Source organism: Pocillopora verrucosa, chromosome 2 (genome assembly GCF_036669915.1).
Source record: "Pocillopora verrucosa isolate sample1 chromosome 2, ASM3666991v2, whole genome shotgun sequence".
NCBI lineage: Eukaryota > Metazoa > Cnidaria > Anthozoa > Scleractinia > Pocilloporidae > Pocillopora > Pocillopora verrucosa.
The window spans coordinates 993,064-1,015,863 of NC_089313.1; the positions used below are offsets into that span (position 1 = coordinate 993,064).

At 39.1% G+C, this 22,800-nt stretch overlaps 1 protein-coding gene across 1 annotated transcript; it reads right to left on the reverse strand.

Moving 5' to 3' along the window:
• Positions 1 to 57: 57 nt before the first annotated feature.
• LOC131782486 (uncharacterized) lies at positions 58 to 22,068 on the reverse strand. The gene is made up of 21 exons (XM_066162290.1): positions 21,943 to 22,068; positions 20,690 to 20,756; positions 20,085 to 20,151; positions 14,762 to 15,046; positions 13,873 to 14,019; positions 13,214 to 13,494; positions 12,273 to 12,524; positions 11,667 to 11,801; positions 11,118 to 11,197; positions 10,692 to 10,800; positions 10,010 to 10,082; positions 9,537 to 9,745; positions 6,984 to 7,344; positions 5,567 to 5,713; positions 4,626 to 4,906; positions 3,876 to 4,121; positions 2,919 to 3,053; positions 2,625 to 2,710; positions 2,098 to 2,206; positions 1,892 to 1,964; positions 58 to 1,529 (listed from the first exon to the last, which is right to left on the reverse strand). The coding sequence occupies exons 4-21, from the start codon at positions 15,026 to 15,028 to the stop codon at positions 1,236 to 1,238; spliced, it is 3,285 nt and encodes a 1,094-aa protein (XP_066018387.1). The 5' UTR covers positions 15,029 to 15,046; positions 20,085 to 20,151; positions 20,690 to 20,756; positions 21,943 to 22,068; the 3' UTR covers positions 58 to 1,235.
• Between the last annotated feature and the right edge of the window lie 732 nt (positions 22,069 to 22,800).

The following is a 22,800-nucleotide window of genomic DNA, read 5'->3' on the forward strand; positions in this document are numbered from 1 at the left end:
ACTAATTAACAAATACATAGCAAAATGTTTTCATAAATACTTTATTTTAAAAACGATAATAGCGATAATAATAATAATAATATTATGAACAATAGTAATAATATTAATATTATTGATAATGGACGAAATTTTTATGTGATTCGGCACCTTTATTAAAGCTTTGGTTTGCTACTAGTGATACATATTTCAGCTTTAGCAAAATCTCGTACAAAGACCTTCCACGCCCAAGCATTTCAGTTACAGGTAACGGTTGAATCTGGGTACGCGATTAGCTGTAGCCTAGCCATTATCCATAGACCCCTTTCTCTTGCCGAGATTTAATTGTGTATCATGGCTAAAACCGCGGAAAAAATCAATAAATGTAAAGCGTTCTACGATATACATAGTGTGCAAGGGAAAGAGTCCACGTCCTCTTCCATGCTGCATGTATTTGTCTATCTCTCAATAAAAATCTCGAAAATTGATAAAATTTCAGCTAGATTTGGGTGTGGTTGAGATTTTCAGGGGCCCTGAGGCTTTACACACGGTCAAGTTCAGAGATCATAAAATTAATGTCGTTCCAGAGGCCCTTTTCTAATTACCCTAAGAAGATGGAATCAAACATTCTCATGGCAGTTGCTTGCAGATGAGTGACTGTCTAGGGAGCTCGAAAATGCTCTTCACATGTTGATGAAGAGTTCTAACCAAGAGAAAAAACGTCTCCGATTTAAAAATATATCTATTTCTATAAGACCTTACTAAATTTACTTGATAGCACCATATATGTGTTTCTATGTAGCTGACGGCATGCATTTTGCTATGGTTGGTGAAAAAGAAATTGAAATTTTCGTACCTAATGTAGATCAGATTTATTTCTGGGGTTGAGGCGCATTTGATCGTTTTTAATCCCATCAAACGCATTGAATTTTTATGAGTAGTCGAGAAAAACTCTTTGCAAATGATGCAGTTTTCTAATATCTGCTTTGTGTTTCGTTTCAAGATTTAATAAGCCACAAGTTACATAAAATTATCACTTTGCCGATAACAACATCATTGTTCTCCTTTATCAAAGACTAAAAGCCAATACATTAAAAAAAAGCTAGTATAGAGGATATGAATGAGATACACTACAGCTCGATAATCAGCTGAATTTCCTGTCAAATCCCGATTATCAGCGGATATATTAGCTGAATCTCAGCAGTAAATCTAACTCCCATTCATCTACTTCCTCAGGCACTCACTAACTATGTGATGATCTAAACAACCGTGTCGTATTTCTCCTTATAAGGCGGTGTTTCTGTCGTAATTGGGCTGTCATCGTCTCCTTCTTTCTCGTCCATCAAACCAATGTTTCCATCTTCCATCCTTAAGCTATGATGCTTGCAGCAGTATATCTTGTAGTCCTCTTTCCAGGCCTCCACTTGTTCCACCGTCTGAGCCATGGGACAGTAACGTGTCTCTGGCAGCCAAAGAGCCATCACGCCCGCGATAACTCCAAAAACACCAAATATGACCAACGGAAGAGTCTTGCTCATGTTCGGAAGATCCGCCTGATTAAAGAGAAACAAATTAATCAATTCGGAGTATAATCGATATTCCTTCGTTCTCTCGGCAGTTTGTGCGTCATTTATGGTGCGTTGGTTCGACCTTTATTTCGCATTCGTTCGTCAGTTCTTTCGCACTTTTTATTCGTTCGATTATTTTTTCGCCGTACAGCGAGAGTCTGTCACTGAGAAATGAATAAAGCATCAAAGAAAAGTTATTGTTATGAAGTTCTTATCTTATCGGCTACATTACGCTGTTATACCCAAGGATTAGTTCCAACACAAATATATTACACACAAAACGCTGCGAATTCGTCTGTTGGTAGGTAATTGGTAACTACCATTGACAATGGAATACAAATACGAACCAGTAACACGATGTAAGGTGTTAAAATGCTGCCAACGCGAGCCATCATTGAACACACTCCAATGCCAGTGTTCCTGAAATGGAGAAAAATGATTATTATTAAACATCTTCCTTTTACCTCTCCCTAACATTTGCTTGGTTTTTTGCACAAAGATAAGTTTGTAAAATCGAATTTCTGTTTGCACCATCATCGCCACTCATACCAACCTGATAATTGTGGGATAGAGTTCCACAGTGTAAATATAAATTCCAAGGAAAGTCGCCAAGATGCAAGCTTTACCAATAACAGCTAAGATTGTAATAACAACTTTATACTCTGGGGAGAAAAAATATCGATTTAAGATACGATTCCAGACAACCATATAAAAAACATTTTCCAGTCATTTTTGATCCATTCATTAAGAGCCAAAAATAAAGCTACTCCCCCCTCATGAGATGGTAGCTCACTGCAACTTCTCTCTCCCAGCCCCCTTTCGAGATATTATTTGAGTTCCACCAGGCAAATCGCCAGTGCTGTTTTATACTTTAGGGCAGAGAGGGAGACTATCAGTGTTAAATCTGAATCCCTAAATCCCGAGTCCAGCGTGCAGCCTAAACCCTTCAGGCCACTGGGTAGGTCATGTAAGCTTTCATAAAACACCCCATCGTTCACTCCGCATAAATGCAACGTATAGTTTTGTAACAATATGAGTAGTTTCTGTTTGAAATCAGCACCACTTGAAAACTTAACTTACCATCACCAGATGGAACGGCCAGCACCAACATTTCTGCAGCGCCTCCAATGATCATGAACGAGGCGTAAGGAATACGCCGGCCAAATCTTAAAAGGATGAAGAATGTCACAGATATTCAATTATTGTAAATGGCTTGCCAATTGTTGATCACCATAAAGCATCTGACTAAGATCTACTAACTTGGCTTCCAATAGTGAGGAAATCAGCCAGAAGTTTTACTAGTACCGTGTTTCAAAATTGATAGTAACGAAAACTCAGAAACTGCTCTTACTGGTTTGTTAACAAGAGGATTACCGTGCATAGAAAAACCACAGTGCTAATGCTCCAGGAATTTCCACGATGCAGAGGAAAAAAAAGTTCAGGTACATGTTTCCCGCCAGATTCCCGACATTCAAACTGATCCCAAAGTAAACTAAAGCGTTCACAAACCTACAAGAAAAAGATTGTCACTGAAGTTGTGAGGACACTTTCGTTATTGTGCCTAAACCGTTATATGAAATATGTGACTTGTGTATCATAGAGAGTCTCATGAGAGCGATCCAAGAATTCCCCATCCCTTTTCTTCAGGAGTGTTGTGCTTTTCCGTGATTCTTATTCAGGGAGGGAAGTACTGGTGTCTAAAGGCTTTAAACTGTATTCAGTTTCAACTGCTACGTCGTAAAAGTCTCAAGCGATTTTTTTTTCAAGATCTATTAATCACGTGAACTGTCATAGTGAGGGGCCGGTAAATATTCATCGACTGGAAGGGGAGGGTTGTGACAGAATAAAATATAGCAGATCACCCGGTTCCCCTAAGGCTCTGCAGTATTCCATGACCCTCCCCCCCTCCCTCATTGGCAGTTAATTTTCTATAATCCCCCTTTATACTCTTTTAGTGAAGACTGACACTCCCCCCCCCCCTTCGCTCCCCTTGATAACCATACGATCCCCCAAAATATTCCGGGACCCTCCCTCAGCCCCAAGCGATAAAGAATGAGTAGCCTCTCCTCCCCCCCTCAGCCCCAAGCGATAAAGAATGAGTAGCCTCTCCTCCCCCCCCCCCTCCCCCAAGGTGAAAGGGAGGCAAGGGAATGCGATTAGAGTCAGGTTTGCGTAGACGTTCCCTCGCCTCCGTTTCACCTTGGGGGGGGGGGGGGGAGGGTACGGCTACACGTAGGCTAAAGAATAACTGACCCTTAAGCTGTCTCAGCTCGTGAAATGCAAGGCAATATATCTCATTGCAATTATCAACATCGTTCAAACGAAACTCACCAATTAAATCCACAGATTATGGTTCTCTTCCTCAGCTTTGGTGTTCTAACCATGTCCAGGATTCCGTAGGTCTTCTTGCTCTCACTCCTGTTTCTTTCTTCTTCCTTCTTAAATTCTTGTATGACATGTTTGAGTTGGGTGGATTCAACAGTGACACGATTCCTCTTGGCATACTTCATGAGCAGCTCGTGAGCCTCGTCAAGGCGATCTTTGGCAATTAACCACCGGGGAGACTCTGGGATCATCCTCCGAACAAAATTGACGAAACAGATTTAATAACTAGATTATCAGCTCGAGATTTCTATCGCGTGATTGTAGATGAGTGTGTGGCCCGAATCAATTACTGTATCACGCATAGAAATCGAGATTAAGTCCAAAAAAGTTTTTTTTTTGTTTTGCAGCCGCACCTTTTTGGGCTTCTCTGTCCATTTTCTATCTATCACAGAACAGATGGCGATTAGCAAAGCTAATCAGATTGGATTATAGCATTAACGGTCATGGAACGTTTGTAGATTTCATCTGACTGAAGTGGAAGTAACTTGAACGTTCAAACTAATGACCCTTAACATCAACATGTAACTGATTGCGAAGACTAGACCAAAGGGCGAATGTAGGAATGACGCTTTTGCAATCGGGATGACTAATTCCACTACTGTTATAATTCGAATTGGTAAAAAACGAAAGTCAGTCCAAAATCTTCAACAAACACTAAGTCAGGTACATCGCGAAGAACATTAAAATTTTTCTTACCAGTAACAGAGCAGTAATGGTGCTGCAGGCAGAGAGACAATCAGCATTAGATGTCTCCAGTCACGAATTAAGTAACCAAGCAGAGAAAGCGTAGAAAAACCAATGCTAACGAAAATATTATTCACCATTCCTGCTGCGGTGCGATTTTTTATGTGGATGATCTCCATACAGTAGACAAACCGAACGAGAAGACAGCCTGCTGTGGCCGCTCCAGCTCCAAACCGAAACAAGGCGAACAAGGAAAGACAGTCGGAGACAGCAGATACTGTTCCACATGCAGCCTGAAGGACAACTTCCTGGTTAGACTTAATTGGAACGAGCTAAGACTAAATTTCATTTGACTACTCGCTAAGTAAATGAGTCCAGGCAAGAAGTGGTGACCCAAAGGTTACCGTGCTGGGTTGTAGGCCGAGAGGCCCGGGTTCGAGTGTTGCGTTGTGCTCTTGGGTAAGACATTTCATAGTCACAGTTCCTCTCTCCATCCGGAAGCATGAAGGGGTACCAGTAAACCGAGGGTCTTTTGGGGTTAACCGTTAGCTGTAAAACTGCCAAAACATTTATCCCTTAGGCGTAAAATTTGCCAAATTTGAACGGTTAGTCGTAAACTAAAAATTAACCGTAAACCTCTGTTCTCGTGACCACAGTGGAAAGATATTTACCGTGAGCGTAAATTGGCCAAAACATTTTAACCGTTAACCGAAAAAGCCATCACCACATTGACACCCTCCAAACTGTCAGGCAAGCTCGACAGACTGCTGGGGTGGGGTGGGGTAACCTGTGACAGAGGAGCATCCCATCCATGGGGTGGGTAGCAACACTCTTCTTAATCACGCCATGCTGCGGAAACCGGGATAAGCTCCGCATTAATAGCACGTGGCTTGAAGAAGACTTAACCGTTAAGTTATATGAGTTCCACTTCGGTAAAATCTCACTTTACTCACCATGAGAAAAATACTGAGGAAGACGCTGATTTTACGGCCAAAGTGGTCGGACAGGCTACTAAAGGCAACAGAACCCACCAACAGACCTGCCATGTAAACTGACTGTGTCATGGCCTTGAGAGGACGTCTGTCACATATCAGGTTCCACTGTAACAAGATGAATCAGGAAAAAAAGAGAGAAAAAAAATACAGAACCCATTAACCACTCGAATGAGAAACGCTTCAGTCTAAGAGGAGTTTATTTGAGCATCCCTGTAATAATCCAAAATGACGCTAGTAAAAAAAATTAAAACCCATGAAGCAACCACAGACAGACCATAGTATGTGTTTGTGGTTAATAATTGTTTACATGGGACGAACATAATCTCTGACGGTTATTGATGAAGCTCTGAAAATTGCATATCTATATTTATATTACATCTCGGTCTGAATATCTCAGTAAGGTTAAATGAAATGTTACTCGACGCGTTTGTGATAGTTTTTAGCCCTCATAGGCCGTTTACGAAATCACTTTTGGCCAGAGGCATCATTTCAGCATCGATTTTCTCGGAAAATGTCGAAGGGATGAAGCTCAAATTTGCGGAAGAGATGGAGTAAGATCTCATCGATAAACAAACGTGCCAGTTTGGAGAGATTTTTAGTAGTTTGGCGTTAATTCCAGTTTGAAGTGGAGGCGGTCACGGCTGGTGGGCAACAAATTGCGAGCATTGTCTCCCTTTCCTCTCTAACGGCCTCAGGCAAAAAGTAATTTCGTAAAAAGACGCTTCAAACGGCTAATGAGGGCAAAAAAATGCGACAGATGAGTTGATTAACATTTTGTTTAACTTTATTGAGATATTCAGACTGAGATGTAATTTAGATATGTAATTTTCAGAGCTTTATTCATAACCCTCAGCGATTTTGTTCGTCTCATGTCAACAATTGTTAACCACGAACACATAGAGTCGTCTGCCTGTGAAGCAATAAGTTAGGACTCGACAATATTCAAATGCAGATAACATCTTAATTACAGAAGGACGGAAAGATCAACGTCTAGAAATTGTAGATTTTTCTCCTAATCGTTTCCGCAGGATAGCACCGCCCGTTATCACGGAATAAAGGTTTTTTTTCGGTTCTTTGTTTTGCTACTAATTTAAAAATTCATGCAAATTACGTAATGGGCTGTTCAATTGGTATTGATGAATAACAAATCCTTGCAATGCAAACTTTAAAGAGGACGTGTTAATAAACAGAGACCTCAATGGGTCCATGGGAGTCCGAAAAGTGATAATGACTGAAGAAAGTGATGAAATTGTCTAGCAGCAAGCCTCTAGGAAAATTTGAAAAAGTAAAATTTACTTTTCTAGGTCATTGCTTATTATTCACACAAGATTTTCTATTTATGGAGGAACAATTCCTTTTTCTAAATAATTATTACCTCTGTCACAGCACTCGTCAGCCCTGCCTGAAACTCATATTTTTCGCAGTTGTTGCAGCATTCCGAACATGTATTGTTGCTCGGCGACGAATACGAAACACAGGAATATTTCGGAGTTGCTGCGTAGAAGACTTGTACAAGTTGCTGGAGGCCGATTGGCACAGACATGATGCACATGAAAGCATATAGCGCTAAGCTGTAACGGCCAAATCCGCCAACCATGTCTAAAATATCGTCAAACTCGCATGATTTCTTTGATTTTGATCTTTCCATCTTTGAATTCACATTCGGACCAGACATAATGTCATCGAAAGCTTTTGGACGACAAGAAGAAACTCTCGAATCTTTCACAACTTGGAAAGCAGTTTAGACAAGATCCAGTTTGTTTTCGTGTAAACAACGTCAAACCGCTTATAAATATGCATTGTACGTGAGATATGCAGATGAAAGATGACCTCACCTTTGACAGAATATTCAGTTACAAGAAAAAAACTAAAGTTAAATCTTAAGTTTTTGTGACTCAGCCAAAGGAAATAACGTATGAGTGACAGCTTATAACCACTCCTTTGCATTGCGTGGTATACGAAAAGATATTTCCCAAACGTTCCTAGCCCGAAAGATTGTCTAAGATAAAAGAGAAGCGAAACTTTGCTATTAAATTTCAATAAATTCTTCATATTCTGAATATATCTGGGAATTCATGCGCCCTTTCTACCTGGGGTGAGTATTTCCTGCATTTAGTGTTCAGTCACAGACCCTCGATAAACGTCGGGAAAAAAAACAAAGAAATAAATAAATGAATAAATGAACGAAAGAATCAACGCGAATCACGCCAAAGAACCGAACGAAGACGCGCACGGACTGACGAAAGAACGAAGGGATATATTATTATTTATTTTCCAGATGGATTCATTCAGACGGATCTTCCAAGCATGAACAAGTTCTTGCCCCTGGTCATGTTTGGTGATTGTTTTTGTTTACTTATCGCGTGATGGCTCTTTGGCTGGCAGAGACACGTTGTCGAAAACGTGAAAGAGCTGTATCACGCTTCCTTATTAACTCACGATTTATTCACATGATTTGACGATTTTATTACAACGTTTCAGTTAACTCCTACTCACAACTCTCGGCTTATTCGAAAGGAAACACACACTCAACGTCCCGTTGTAAGCACGTGGAACAGTGCCACATATGAGGCGATAAAACACGTGCCGCATACATGTCGTTTGGTTATGTACAGATAAACGAAACCACTTTTTAATGTCTATTAAACAGGAATAATTAACGTATTGTACAGTTCTCAACAACGTCACAGTCCTATGACTTAGACAATGGAACCAGCGAAGGACTGGAAAGAGGGCTACAAAATATACTTGGGGGGGTGGGGGGGGCGGCGAGCCTTTTGCAAGAGGAAAGAACAGTGTAATGCTATGATTCAGTATAATTATATAGCATGCTATGTTTCGTTATAGATTTTTAAAAACCTCGTAATCATCCTTAGAACGTACAACACAGCACAGCACAACGCAAATCTGTACCATTTCGTCCTAGCCACCATGATATATTAAAATTCAGGGTGTGCGGTAAGGTTAAGACCGACAAATGCACCTCAACTCCAGATATAAATCTGATTTATTCTTACTTCAGCATATTTCAATTTCCTTTCATTAACCGTTACAAGTGCATATTTCTAGCTAACTATTACAGATTCAAAAGACACGTGGTGCAATAAATGCAGTTAGGCCTAGGAGCCCATTGGTGTATTGTAATGGGCTCTGTTAGGCCTTATTCCAAAATATAAGGATATCTTTCCTAGAGGGGATACCTTTTCTCCTTGTTAAAATATTGTTGGGATATGTGCGATTAAATTTCAAAGGACTAACTAAGAAAATTCTGATATGTAGTTATAACTGTATTGAAATTGCTAACTACTTGCTTTTACTTCTAATTTAGGGCACCATTCGTGATGCTTCATGGTAGTTGTTTTGGTATTAACGACAACCGTTGAATACTTCATTCCAACAACACCTCCATTTTACGCTTTAGATGTTTTCCAGGTCATTTTCGTTGTCCATTGGAACCTTCAAGGGTGCTGAGCTAGCCTCGTTATCAGGCCCTTCAGAGCTGAAAGATAAGGAAAAGGTTTGCTTGTAAAATGTTAAATAGTCCGCATGATGAACGTAAATTGTCATTCCGAAATTTGAATTTCTGTTTTTAACGATCGTCGTAGGCTTTGTTTAAATTCCCTTAAAAAATTGACATTTAAACAAGCTTGATTACGATGTGTTACTCTCTTGCATCGAAATTTTTTTGGGGAGAGGGGAGGGGGATGGGAATGCAAACCTCGACGATTTTCCTTTTCCACAAACCGCATAAGGCAACTCGTTCCTTCATTCATCTGCTGACCACGAGGTGCATATGGGAGAATATTGAACAGGCTCTCTCTGGAGATACTCTTGAGAACTGAAAAACTTCATACTTCTGAGAAACCTTAACCACTCCTCACTTTGAATCTGACAGTTTTTAAGAACTGTAAAGGAGATGGATAAATACCTGCAGCAAGGACAAGGAAGAGGACATGGACGAGGTTTCCCCATGCACACCATACCGTAGAACTCTTTATCTTTTTCGATTTCTTCCACGGTTTGAGCCATGTTGCACATCAAAGTCTCGGGAAGAAGCAGTGACAGGAGGCCGGCGGCTACAGTCAGCGAGCCAAAAATGACCATGGGAAGGGTAGCGCTCAATCCTGGCAACTGTGCCTGGGATTTTAAAGATGAATTTGTTCGTTATTATTTTAGTAAATGTGCTATGAAATATCGCTAGAGAGTAAAGATATCCTTTTCCAACCATTTAATGCCGTTCTACTAGTTATCCAAAATCCTGAGAAGGAAAGAAAAGATTAGTTTCCAAAGAAACTGTCGTGCTTGGAAAGAATTACCCAACTTTACTACCTATCATGTAAATGAAGCTAACCTTTAATTAAGAATTCTGTATAAGATTGGAATTGAGTCATGGAAACCTACCAGCATTACAATGTAAGGTGCAATAATGGATCCCACACGAGCACTAGTGGAACATACACCAATTCCTTGGTTCCTGTTGATGGGACACAAAAATGGCTCATAATCAGGACACGCTTAGAATTAGAAGCAGGCTAACCCGCAACTCTCAGGGGTAAGGGACCGGTAAAAGGGGTTGGGGGGGGGGGTGGGCAAGGAGGGGCAGGGGGATGTTGGTTGTGTCACAATAAATTTACCTGATCCTCTCATGAGGCTACATAATATTCTTACGATCCCCCCTTTATTTGCAGTCAGTTTTACATAGTCCCCCCCCCATAACCTCTGTTGGTGACGACTGATCCCCCTGTGATCCCCGCGAAAAAAAAAAACAAATCCTCGCCCCCTTCTTACCCTCCCCCCCACCCCCGCGGGCGATAAATGATTAGTAGTCCTTGAGTGCAATGTATTGTTTCTGACTGTTCTGTAAATTTTTATAAATTTGGCTTAAGATAAAAATTTTTCTGTTCCAAACTCGATGCAATCAGTTAACTTATCAGTAAGAGAACGTTAGTTTCTCCGAGTGAAGAAATGTATGGCACACATTGAGGGAAATCGAAATACAGATCTTGGAAGGAAAGTGTAACATAATTGACAAGAGTAAAAGAATACTTTACTTCCCAGCTAAAACTGTTCTCATGGCTCTTACCTCAGTATGGTGGGATAGAGTTCAGTCGAAAACAGGTAAATGTTGGAGAATGATCCACTTGCCATGAAACGACCGATGAACGCCAAAGCAGTTACAGCACCTTTCTGTTCTAAAAAAATATTGAACGCTTTTCCTTTAAAAAAAGGTTAATAATTGTCGGGAGTACCAAAATATTACACTTGTTATGAAGGTCTGTGAAGTGGCTAAAATGACAAAGAATCGTTCAGTGAAAAATTGTGCTTGGATGGAGCATTCGAACGCAATTTTCGCCCGGGGGGGATGCGGAGTATGAATTTGAACGACTCAATTTTCAAAATTTCAAATGCCGGGGGGTTGCCTGGGGGGAGATGTTGAAGCTTCGAATTGATCGACGTATAAATCGGCCTTTAAGTCTTAAGCAGCGAAGTTTAAACTGTGTTAAGTTACCTTCAGGAACAGCCAGGACAAAAAGGCAGAATAAACCTCCAGTCACCATTATCGCCGAGTGAGGAACGCGGCGTCCAAATCTATTAATAGCAAGGAAACAATATAGGACGATCAATTCAAAGTGGCCTGATATATATTTCAATCTGTTTTCTAGGTTTATTCCAAGAAGATTCTTTATGAAGAAGTTTGTCCCTGTTTTCCGAGTTGTTAGTTCAAGTGCTCTACCCATACCAAGTGAAAGTTGACAAGAGGTCATATTCAAGATATGTACTAAGCGGCGAAGGCACCTTAGAGAACAATTCGACGAATTGATCAACTTAAAACAATCTAAATTGACTTAGAGAACAAAACGATATGGTTAACTTTATCATCAGATCTGATAATACGATCACTTCGGACAGAATGCAGTTGATTCGCACAGCCAACGTAAAAATCGCGATTACAATTGACCAATTAGTTTCAATTTCTTGAAAAACCTTGCAACACTTGTCGGTAACAATAACAAAAATTCATTAACACAGAGTTCGGGTCAAAGTATTAGAGGCTTACTTCTGCACGATCACCCAGTTGATAAGGTGTGTTGGCACGTCTGAGAGGTACATAAGGAACAAGTTCAGATATGGACTACCGGCCAAACGAGTGACGTACAGCAAGAATCCATAGTACACCATGCTTATAACCATCCTGGACAAAGCAGCACCAAAAGGTTAAAATTTTTTTTTTTCGAAAATATCTCCACGGATCGAAATCTTAAGTCTTCGAATAGGATTAGCTTATCAATCACGATACGGACAACTGTCCAGACTTTTTTTTCGCGCTAGCAGAAAAATGAAAGTCGCTCCGTGCGAGAGCGACAAACTTATCCATTATCCTCCCAACAACATAAGGGGGTTATTAGGCCGGTGAACCGATAGGAAATGCAGTCTACTGCTTACAATTGAATCTGCTCGTGGTTAGTTGAAATTTTCTCTCAATGTCGAATTTGCGTCAGGTAAAATACTTCGCGATGCCCAATTTTTGCGTTGCTGCACATAATTCCGCAATTGCTTACAACGAATATACACTGGTACGATTACCAGTGTCTTCTCGTATAATGATATGGTGAGATGCCTTCAACTTCTACTACTTCCAATTAAATATGTTTCTGCAACTCACCAGTTGAAGCTAAGGATGATGGTCCTCTTCCTCAACCGGGGGGAACGAATCAGCTCCAGATAGGACTGATTCTTAGTCAAGTAAGCAATCGTTTTTGACTCCACCTCACCCTGGTGATACTCATTCAGCTTGTGTTTCAAGGCATCTGAGTCTACTGGTGAGGACTTTTTGCTAGCGAACTTCATCAAAACATCATGCGCTTGAGTCAGGTGACCTTTTGCCGCCAACCATCGCGCAGATTCTGGGAGGATACTGTGGAGTCAAGCAAATTATGATGTTCTCAGGTTTGTATTTAAAGAAATGTTTGTATTTGTATGTTTTTTACCAAATGGCTAATCGGTCAGCGGTTCATTCTGAAAATAACAGCATCAAGTCAGCGTGGAAATTCGTAGCACTGTTTTTATGTCAAGGCTTTCCTTAGTTAAAACTAAGTCTATGGGTAGCTGTGTGGTTGTTGTGTTATTTTGCAGTTGTATTGTTTACATAAGCTACGTGTCAGGGTGATACTATTTGTAAGGGGATTCACGTGTCCTGCTCGGGGGAACTACACGTGTTTTGAAGTTCGGAATAAAAGTTGGTCTCTTTTGAACACAGGACTGGAGTTTGCTTCAATTCTCATCAGCCAAGTTATTCGATAGGGTTCATTAACTTGTCCTACGTTTTGTTTCATTGAAAACAAAAGCTTTTTGTCATCGTTATCATTGTCATTATTGTCATCATTATTCCAGAGAAGATTACGAAGTTTGTGTGACAGGCAAAATATCTCTGTGAGCAATTGTATGCAATGAAAATAACTGCTCAGTTAGAGTTAAAAGTTGTTGCAGTTAAAAAGCAAATGATTTAAATTGCCTACTAGAATCTATCTGACAATCTGATCATTTTTTCATGAGTAGGTTGATAACCGGAAAACAATGATACCGTAGTTTATACGTGTTACTCACGTGCAAATCGAAAAGATCAGAAGTGGCGGAAAACTGCAGATAATCAGCAGGGTTCTCCAGTGCGGTATAAGGTAACCAAGTAATGCGATCAACCCCGCCCCTATACACCAAAACAAACTCTGGACTTTGTCAGAAAGAGTCCGGTGACGAGGGCCAACCAGTTCAAGAACATAGACGTAGTGGGCGACGAAGAAGCCAACGGCAAAAGCTGCGGCGAAGAAACGGAGAAAGGCAAAGAATGACAGACAGTCGACGACTCCTGACCCAAGGCTGGAAATGGCCTGTGGAGGGAGAGTAAGGCAGATGAGTTATATCTGAGCAGAAATCAAATGGCACACCTTGCCAGAACTATGATCCAGGTTTTCGCTACATGAAGTAATTCCTTGAATTTCTAACTCCCCTTGACTGGATGCAACCCAGGACTGGGTTACCAAAAGTATAGTTTCCCTAACAGTTTGGTCATAAATAGTAGACTTCCGTGGGGAGAGAGGCCTGGTGAGACCAAATTGCCGTGTCGGTAAGCTCAACTAAGAACCTGGAACCCAAACCTTTTCACGCGTAATGCCACAACTTATCCGCCAGCGAAATAAATATTAAGTTTACCAAATGAGCGCAGGACCATCATGGATGAGGCAATTGATAAAAGAAGGGAATCATACCAATAATGCAGCACATATATATATACAGAACCGACGCCCAAAGAAATCCGAAGTTACTCCGAACACGAGAGAGCCGACGAGCATTCCAGCTGAGAAGACCGCCTGGACATTGGCGCCAACATAAGCCTTGTCACAAATCAGGTTCCACTGGAAAAAGAAACATTTTGAACTTAGATAAATTCGATAGACAGACAATTTTCTTTCGTTCGGTATAGAACACAAGCTTTAGGAAGAAAAATGGTTTCAAATGCGATCATGCGATTCTACGTAGGTAAATAAATAAATTTATTACATCCATTTTGAAATCACTGGTGGTCCCTATAATCTGATTGGCTCTAATTGGTGCGATTTATTCACGAATCGTACCATTTTTTGCTTTAAATCGCATTTTTCCCAGCCAATGAGGAGGCTACACTAAAAACAAAACAACCAATCAGATTTCAAGGCTTTTTTTAAAGTAACATGGATTAATTTAATTTCAAACCGGCTACGTACTGCATCAATAAAATATTTGAACTGACCAAGTCCTGTATTTGGGCGATTTCAAAATGGATGTAATTTTAAATTGTTTGCAATCTTCAGCTTTCATTGGTTGGTAACGAACTGGTTATTTTCGCAATCAATCACCGCTTTACGGAATAGATGCCCCTTTCTAACAGTGATCGAGGTCCACACTGAAGCAATTAATCTAATTGTCCCAAAATGCTTACGAGGTCATCATCTATATCCGAGCCAGAGGCTCTTGTTTTAAATACATGACAATAAATAGAAATTATCATTAATTGACAAAAAAAATATATTTTATCAAGGATAAAAAAAATTCAGGTATATGACCAAGGAAAATGTGACTTAACCATATCACAGAAGACATGCATCATTCCAAACTCACCTCACTGACGCTACTTGTGAAAGGACCATCAAACACATAATCAGTACAGTTCGTGCAACATTTGCTGTCTGCACATGTCACGTTGGGAGTTACACAATGGAACCTCGGTGTACCAGCAAAGAACACAAGTCCTATCACTTGTAACGTGGAAGGAATAATCACAAGACAACAAGTCGCCACGTAAATTATTTTCTGCCAGTATCCAAAGGAACTCACACTTGTCAGGACGTCGTCAAAATTTGAAATCGATGGTCTTTCTCCAGACATGGCTGATTGATTCCGCGTCTGAAATTCAGTGAAAGAGCTTTGATTACACAAATATTTTCAAAGAAGCGAGTAACCGCAAAAACGAATTCATAAGAACAAAAATTCATATCGTAATTAGTTTAATCTTGTAGTCTCGTCATCCGGGCTAGAGTGGTTTTAGATAAATACTACCCGTTTAACGCCACAAAATGAATACACAGCTAAAATTATTTGCTAGATAGACGTTTATTTAAATGTAAAGATGTGTAGTTGTGATTCGACTGAAAATAAATACAAATATCTAAGTACAAAGGTAAGCTACACGAAATAAAAACTAACCTACAATTTGTGGCGTAACCAGGTCTGGCAGTTGATTCTTAAACAAAAGCTACACGGCGCTAACAAAAGCTAACGAGCGGCTGACTTCATTGAAATCAGACAACGCCTCTACTGGCGAGAAATTAATAAATCATCATAGGCGTTACGTTACATAACCGTTACATAATACTTACCGTTACCTATTACTTACATAACTTCACGCGAACACGCGAACTTATAGAAACAAAACTTCACAATAGTGGTACAATTGAAAGAAAATAATATAAAATCATTTCGCGGTTGCTTGACAGTAAATAGAAATGTAAATCCTTGTTGCTACAGTGATCCTGAGAAGTATTGTTGTCGGTATAAGTGACTCAAGTGATGCTTCGACAACGTGAGCGGAAGTCATCATCAGAGTCAAACGGAGTCAGTTTCATCAAAGTCACTTCCGCTGATAAGTGACTTCCGTTAGGCTGACGAAACGTCAGTCACTATAACTGATAACAGTGCTTCTCAAGAGCCCTTAATGCGGAGCAGCACATTACATTGTAAAATACAAAAAGTTATTTTTCAAAGTAAAGCGTTGCTGAATAGAATTGTTGGATAAAATGCATGCTTTAGAAAATTTTTCACCGTTCGTGATTCAAATCTGCCGCTAGTTTTTTACAACTTCATGATTCAAACCGTTTCGACCTCGTATAGTCACATTTCAATCAGCATGGATTGAGAAGGGAGGCCGAAAACTTTGAAAGATTTTTTTAAAACCAAAGAATGCTTTTTAACGAAATGTTTTACACAAAAACAGTCCGCTGCCAATATGTATCACATCAATACGTATCACATCAATATGTATCACATCAATATGTATCACATCAGTCTACTCACCGTAAAGTGAAATGGTTAAGCGTGACGACAAATGGTTTAGTAAAAAACCGAAATGGTTTAGTGCTACAGCAGTTGGTTTACGCCGTAACCGCCAAAAATACAAAAGTGAAATGGACAATTCAAGCTGGAAATGGAACAGTCTATGTGGGGCCACAACCCTATAGTTTTTAGATGCCCTTTAGTTATAGTTTCTTCGTCTTAAAATAATGAATCGCTTTATCACGTTTCCTAGCAATGGTTGTGACTGTCTAGACCATAAGTGTGCAATGGCATAAAATGATGCTTTTTATCAGTATTTTCGTCATTCCTTTTGTTTCAGGTTCTATTTTATCTTGAGGTAGTAAAATGAAGAATTCTTACCATGGTCACGCGTAACCATCGTAAGAATTCTCCATTTAAAGTACAGCAGTTTTCACTATAAATTATTTATAACTATATAGTTTTTAACTATATAGTTTTTATAGTTTTAGGCGCCCTTTAGTTGTAGTTTCGTCGTCTTAGAACAATGAATCGCTTTATCACGTTTCCAAGCAATGGTTCTGACTGTCTAGACTGTAAGTGTGCTATCGCGTGCATTTTTCAAAGTGTCATTCCTTCTGTTTCGGGTTCCTATTTTATCTTGAGGTAGTAAAATGGTGAATTCTTACCATGGCTAGGCGTAACCATCGTAAGAATTCTCCATTTAAAGAGCAGCAGTTTTCACTGTAAGAAACTGAAAAGAACAAAAGAACAATTTGAAACTGGCTAATAGCAATTTGAACTCCCAACATGGTTAAGCCTCAACAATTAGAAATTTTACGACCTCAAGATAAAATTTTTGCGGCTAATAGTTGCGGCTTAACTTAGTTTTAACAAACTATTAAAATTGGAGATTAAAAAATATATGGTTTGAAACGATCGGAAAATAAATTATTGTGAAATATAAGCTTATGACTAAGTGATTATTATGCTACTGAACGTTCAGCTGCTCGATAAAAACGGTTTCATCTGAAATGTCATTTACTTAATTGCGGCAAGATGATAAGGGTATAAATTTATTCGCTAACGAGAGAAAATAGGCAAACATAAATAATGATTAATACCGGAATAAGGTTTGCTGAGTCTAGTAGACGAGACTACAGAAATAATTTCTTCCTGTGTTGAACATCGAGTGGAAGAAGTGGCGAATACCTCGTGAACGCGATCGTCCTGGCGAATTTCGCGTCAAATTCGATCTGAACGAAGTAAGGGTTGTGACGTAACACCCCACATAGATTGTTCCATTTCAAGCTTGACTTGTACATTTCACTTTTGTATTTTTGGCGGTTACAGCGTAAACCAACTGCTGTAACACTAAACTATTTCGGTTTTTACTAAACCATTTGTGGTCACGCTTAACCATTTCACTTTACGGTGAGTAGATTGATGCGATAGTATACTATTGCGGCTTACGATTAACTATTTGCCGATAACTTAAGCCATTTCAAACTACTCTGAATCGTTTATCATTGGAACCAAAGTACAGTTAGCTGAACCGTTTGTCATTTCGACACTGAACCATTTCAGTTAACACTTAGCCAATCATGTTTTTATTGAATCAGTTCAACAAGGGTGGCAACACAGCTTCTGAATTATATAAACCATTTTTTGTTTGAATATTTCATTTAACCAAAGGCGACTTGTCCATTTGTATTTTAAATATGGTGGTGACAGCTGCTCATACATAACCTCACGCGAAAACGCGAATTTCATTAAATAGAAACAAAACTTCAAAACTGTGGTACAATTGAAAGAAAATAATATAAAATCATTTTGCATTTGCTTGACAATAAATAGAAACGTAAATCCTAGTTCCCACAGTGGTCCTGAGAAGTACTGTTGTCGGTAGAACTCAAGTGATGCTTGGACGACGTGAGCGGAAGTCATCACCAGAGTCAAGCGAAGTTTTCATCAAAGTCACTTCCGCTGATAAGTGACTTCCGTTAGGTTGTTGAAACGTCAGTTACTATTGTTAAAAACAGTCCTTCTCAAGAATACTTTAATGCAGACAAGCAAATTACACGGTAAAATTAAAAAAAGTTATCTTTCAAAGTAAAGAGTCGCTGAATAGAATTACTGAATAAGATGCATGCTTTAGACAATTTTTCATTGTTCGTGATTCAAATATGCCGCCAATTTTTCACTACTCACGGTTCAAACATTTTCGACCTCGTATAGTCACAAAGGTAATCTATTGTTTGCGCTATTGTTTTCTTCAAACAAAGGACTGTATACATAATGAAGTATGGGGCTGTGCGGAAACTTTGCCCCGAAAACTTTAGAAGATTTTTTTCTTAACCAAAGAATGCTTTTCAACGATTTTGTCACAGAAACAGTCCGCTGTCAATATGTTTTGACTCTCTTACCAGAGAGTCAAAACATGAACATAAAATCTTCAAGGAACCAATCACCGTAACAAAGGAACAACTTGATTTTAAAACATTTGAAAATGTTAAACATAAAACATTTTGATATCCATAGTAATATTCGAGATGAAATTAGAGCAGTCTATTCTAAGTGAAATTAGCCATGGTCCAGTATTTGCAACCAAACAAAATTATATTTGTTCCTCAGCTATAAGTAATAAGATAACATGTTTGCAATTCCTCCATCTCATTAAAAAAAGGGAGAGGTCTTTGCGAAAGCTTATATTAAAGGATGTTCGTTACTGTTGTTCGTCGGTGGCATTTTAGATAATTAAACTGACAAAAGATTAAATAAGGCCTTAAACAGCTGTAACATTGATAATAAAATCTTTTTAAAAAATGAAGCTTTTGCCAATCAATGGAATCATCAGGGACGAGAAGAAATATTTAGCGTAAGCAGGAATTAATTACTTAATAGTAATTAATAGTAATGGGGCTCCTGGCGTAAGGCTTGGAGGGAGTCTGGCTACATTTTGAGCACATATTTGTGGAAGATTGTAAAGCACATTAAACTCCAGCGATTTAATTTATCTTCATAAAATTGTGTGTGCACATAGACTAACTCACAACCTAATGTGGCATATAGTTTGCATACCATAATATGCAGATTTATGGTTAAACATCAACCAATTTCTTTCCGGAGGCATTTTTTATTAATTTTAACCCCACCTATTTTTTTCCAATACAAATGTAAATTAAAAACGTGTGAAAAGCCAAAGAATGCAGGGAGTAGAATGTATAAATAATGAGGCACACATCTTTTTTAATATGATCACGCCAAGCTAAAGTTCGTGAAAATTTCAATAATGGGTCGCATTGCAAGACGAATAAAGCTACCGAGCTAAATATTTGCGAAAGGTTATCTTTTAATAACCTGGTTTGGATAAAGTTTTAGATTTCGAAAGATTTCATTCCGATACCGAGTGCTTCAAATGCCTAGCGGCATCTATGAAGGTAAATAACCTGTTGAGAGGTTTTTTCTATTAAAACTGCTCTTCTTGTAAAACTGAGGTTTTAAAATAAGTTGACAGCGACTGACAACTTAACTTCTTCAAAGGAAATAAATATCACTTCGCAAACTACAAATATTTTCCATCCAAGAATCTAGACTTCTACCAGCCATCTTTCTTACTCAGGATAGAATAAGAGCACCATTTCCGACTTTTCAAACCTGGAGTGTGGCGTGATTTAAAATAATAATAATAATAATAAAAATAACGAAAAGAAAATAAATAGCTGTCGCGCCAGTTGGACAATTTGAACAAACTCACGCGGCATGCAAGCGAAGCGGATGTTTTTTTAGGTCGCTACACGTAGTGACTTAAATGTGAGAGCGAAGCGCAAATGAATTGAGAGGGCGAGCCTTTATAACGGTCCCAAACGACTGTAAAATACCGAAAAATAGATCATAGAACATAAATTGATACCTGATACTTTGCTCAACTTTCTTTCCACCGCACACCCAAACAGGCTAGCTTCCCCAACTCCGTGCAGCTACAAAGTGAACATCAAACTTATGTAAGACCTATTTCATAAGCTCTAGCCAAATGGCAGTTATTCAAATGCAAATGCCCAGCGGCATCTATGAAGGAAAACAACCTGTTGGGACTTTTTTTTCTTTTATAAACTGCTCTTAAGTTGACGAGCGACTGCAACTTAAGTTCTTTAAAGGCAATAGACATCAATTCGCAAACTACAAATATTTTCCATTCGAGAATTTGGACTCCTACCAGCCATCTTTACTACACAGGATAGAATAAGAGCACCCTTTCCGACTTTTCAGACTTGGAGTGCGGCGGGATTTAAAAAAATAATAATGATAACGGAAAGAAAATAAATAGCTGTCACGCCAGTTGGACAATTTGAGCAAACTCACGCGACATGCAAGCGAAGCGGATGATTTTTTTGGTCGCTATACTCAGTGACTAAAATGTGTGAGCGAAGCGCAAATGAATTGAGAGGGCGCGTCTTAATAACAGTCCCAAACGACTGTAAAATACCGAAAAATAGAACATAGAACATAAACTGATACCTGATACTTTGCTCAACTTTCTTTCCACAGCACACCCAAACAAGTTAGCTTCCTCGACTCCGTGCAGCTACAAAGTGAACATCAAACTTATGTAATACCTATTGCATAAGCTCAAGACAAATAGCAGTTGTTCAAATGCAAATTTTGAATAAAAGAGTTCGTAATGTAAACAATACGGGAGTAAACGACGTCTTGATACACTTCTAATGCGTCGTGTTGCAAATCATCCTCTTCGGCCCCAAACACGTCCTTGAAAGAGGATTAGTTTTCAAAAATGTTTGTGAATTCCACTTGAGGGCAATTACAGGTCACATGAAAAATGCAAGGAACCAGGCACAAATAAAAATTAAACTATCAAATTTGAATTCTAATTCAACCCACAGATGCGCATAAAAAATCACCAATCAGTACGTGACAAAGGAAAATAATGCTAGCTGATAATCACTGTATTCCTTAAGGTACTTCTTTACATGAGAATAGCTCGCGTTGTATCTGATCCTCTGTCTGTTCTGAGTAATGCCACGATAATTGGAACTTCACAACTCCGCGCATGGATTTGCAAGAAGACCTTTCTAGAAAGAATCTTACACTTAACAAAGACTCTTTCCGAAGGATACGCTCAAATTCAAATATTAAAAATTGTGGAATATTCAGGAAAATGTTATGACGGTATTTTGAAGTAACGGTGGATATATGATACTTGCAGGATGTTGTGCATAGGCAAAGCACGAAATTGCGATACGGCCCAAACTAGAACAGCATGTGTCTGAGTTAGAAAAATTTCAGAACATCTAGCCTCTGGGTTAGTCGAAGTAAAACAGAAAAGACTAATAAAGAAAAAAATCCGTTTTAGCTGATCGCGACAGAGAAAAAAAAGCAAAGAAGCTTATCTCGCATTTTACGAGGTAAAATTTTGGCATAGCCCCATCCTATATTATGCGTTCAGTTCTTGGATAGAGATAACAATTACAAACACAATACATTGCTATAAGGAAAACAGATTTGTTTTACAATAGTATGGGGCTGTGAGGAAATTTTACTTTTTGCGATCGATGACTTCATTTGTGTTTAGTCTGTGAACACTAAAGAACAGGAAACTGGCGAGACCTAGTAATTCACAAAGAGGAAGCCATCTTTAGGTCGAGCACTGAGAACCAAAACGACGACGTTCAAGGAGCCTCCAACGTTCTCCAAAGTTTTCTAACGAGTTTAACCCGGTTTATCATAACTGAAGAATGAATAATTTACATTACCTTCGCCTTACTCAGCACGCCTTGTTTTCCACTGCGATCTCCAGACCATACAGGTCAGACTGATCAGTTGCAATGCTCAGTGACGCTTATCTTCGTATCGCGGTCGGAAGGTAAACAATAAAAGACCTGAAATAAAAGATGGGTGGGAAAGACAACTCATTAATAATCATTTTCAAAATTACGGAATAATTAAACAAGGTCAGTAGGTGGATCATGACAAAACTTATCACACAAAAGCCTCTAACAACAGCTCTTACCGGCCGAACACTTTCAGAGTGTCACTGTTTTCTTAATATATTAACCTTCTTCCATAACGGATTATTTTGTTTTTTGGCAAGACTTTACCCGAGGAAGCGGGTTGTGGGGTGCAATTCACGGTATAAGCTATGTAGGTGTTTGCCATCCTAAAGGGTGTGTTTTTTTTAAGCCGGTTTTTCAATGAATATTTTAATCATAGTGGCACTAAACTGGGAACGGTTTCAAAGAAACTGCTTTGATAAGTTTGAAAAGGCCACGACTTAAGTGAAATCCTACAAATGAAGTGAACATCTAAAATCATCCAAACTCTAAATTTAAAAAGAGGCGTATAGGGAAGCTCATGGCCAAGAGAAGGCGGTCCAAAATTGCCTCCATTTTGCTGCAAGGTAATAGGTAATTTGCAGCAAGGAAATAGAACGGGTGTTCTCGAACTGATCAGTTAGGGACGTAATCAGTCTATATGTAACCTAATCCGTTCTGAGCACACGGAGGTTAGGAGAATGTACAACAGCTAACCCAGACGCAAGACGCTCTCTTGCTATTGCATCTGTGAGATGTTTTACGAATATACAAGCGAATCTGGAACGACAGAAACCGTGT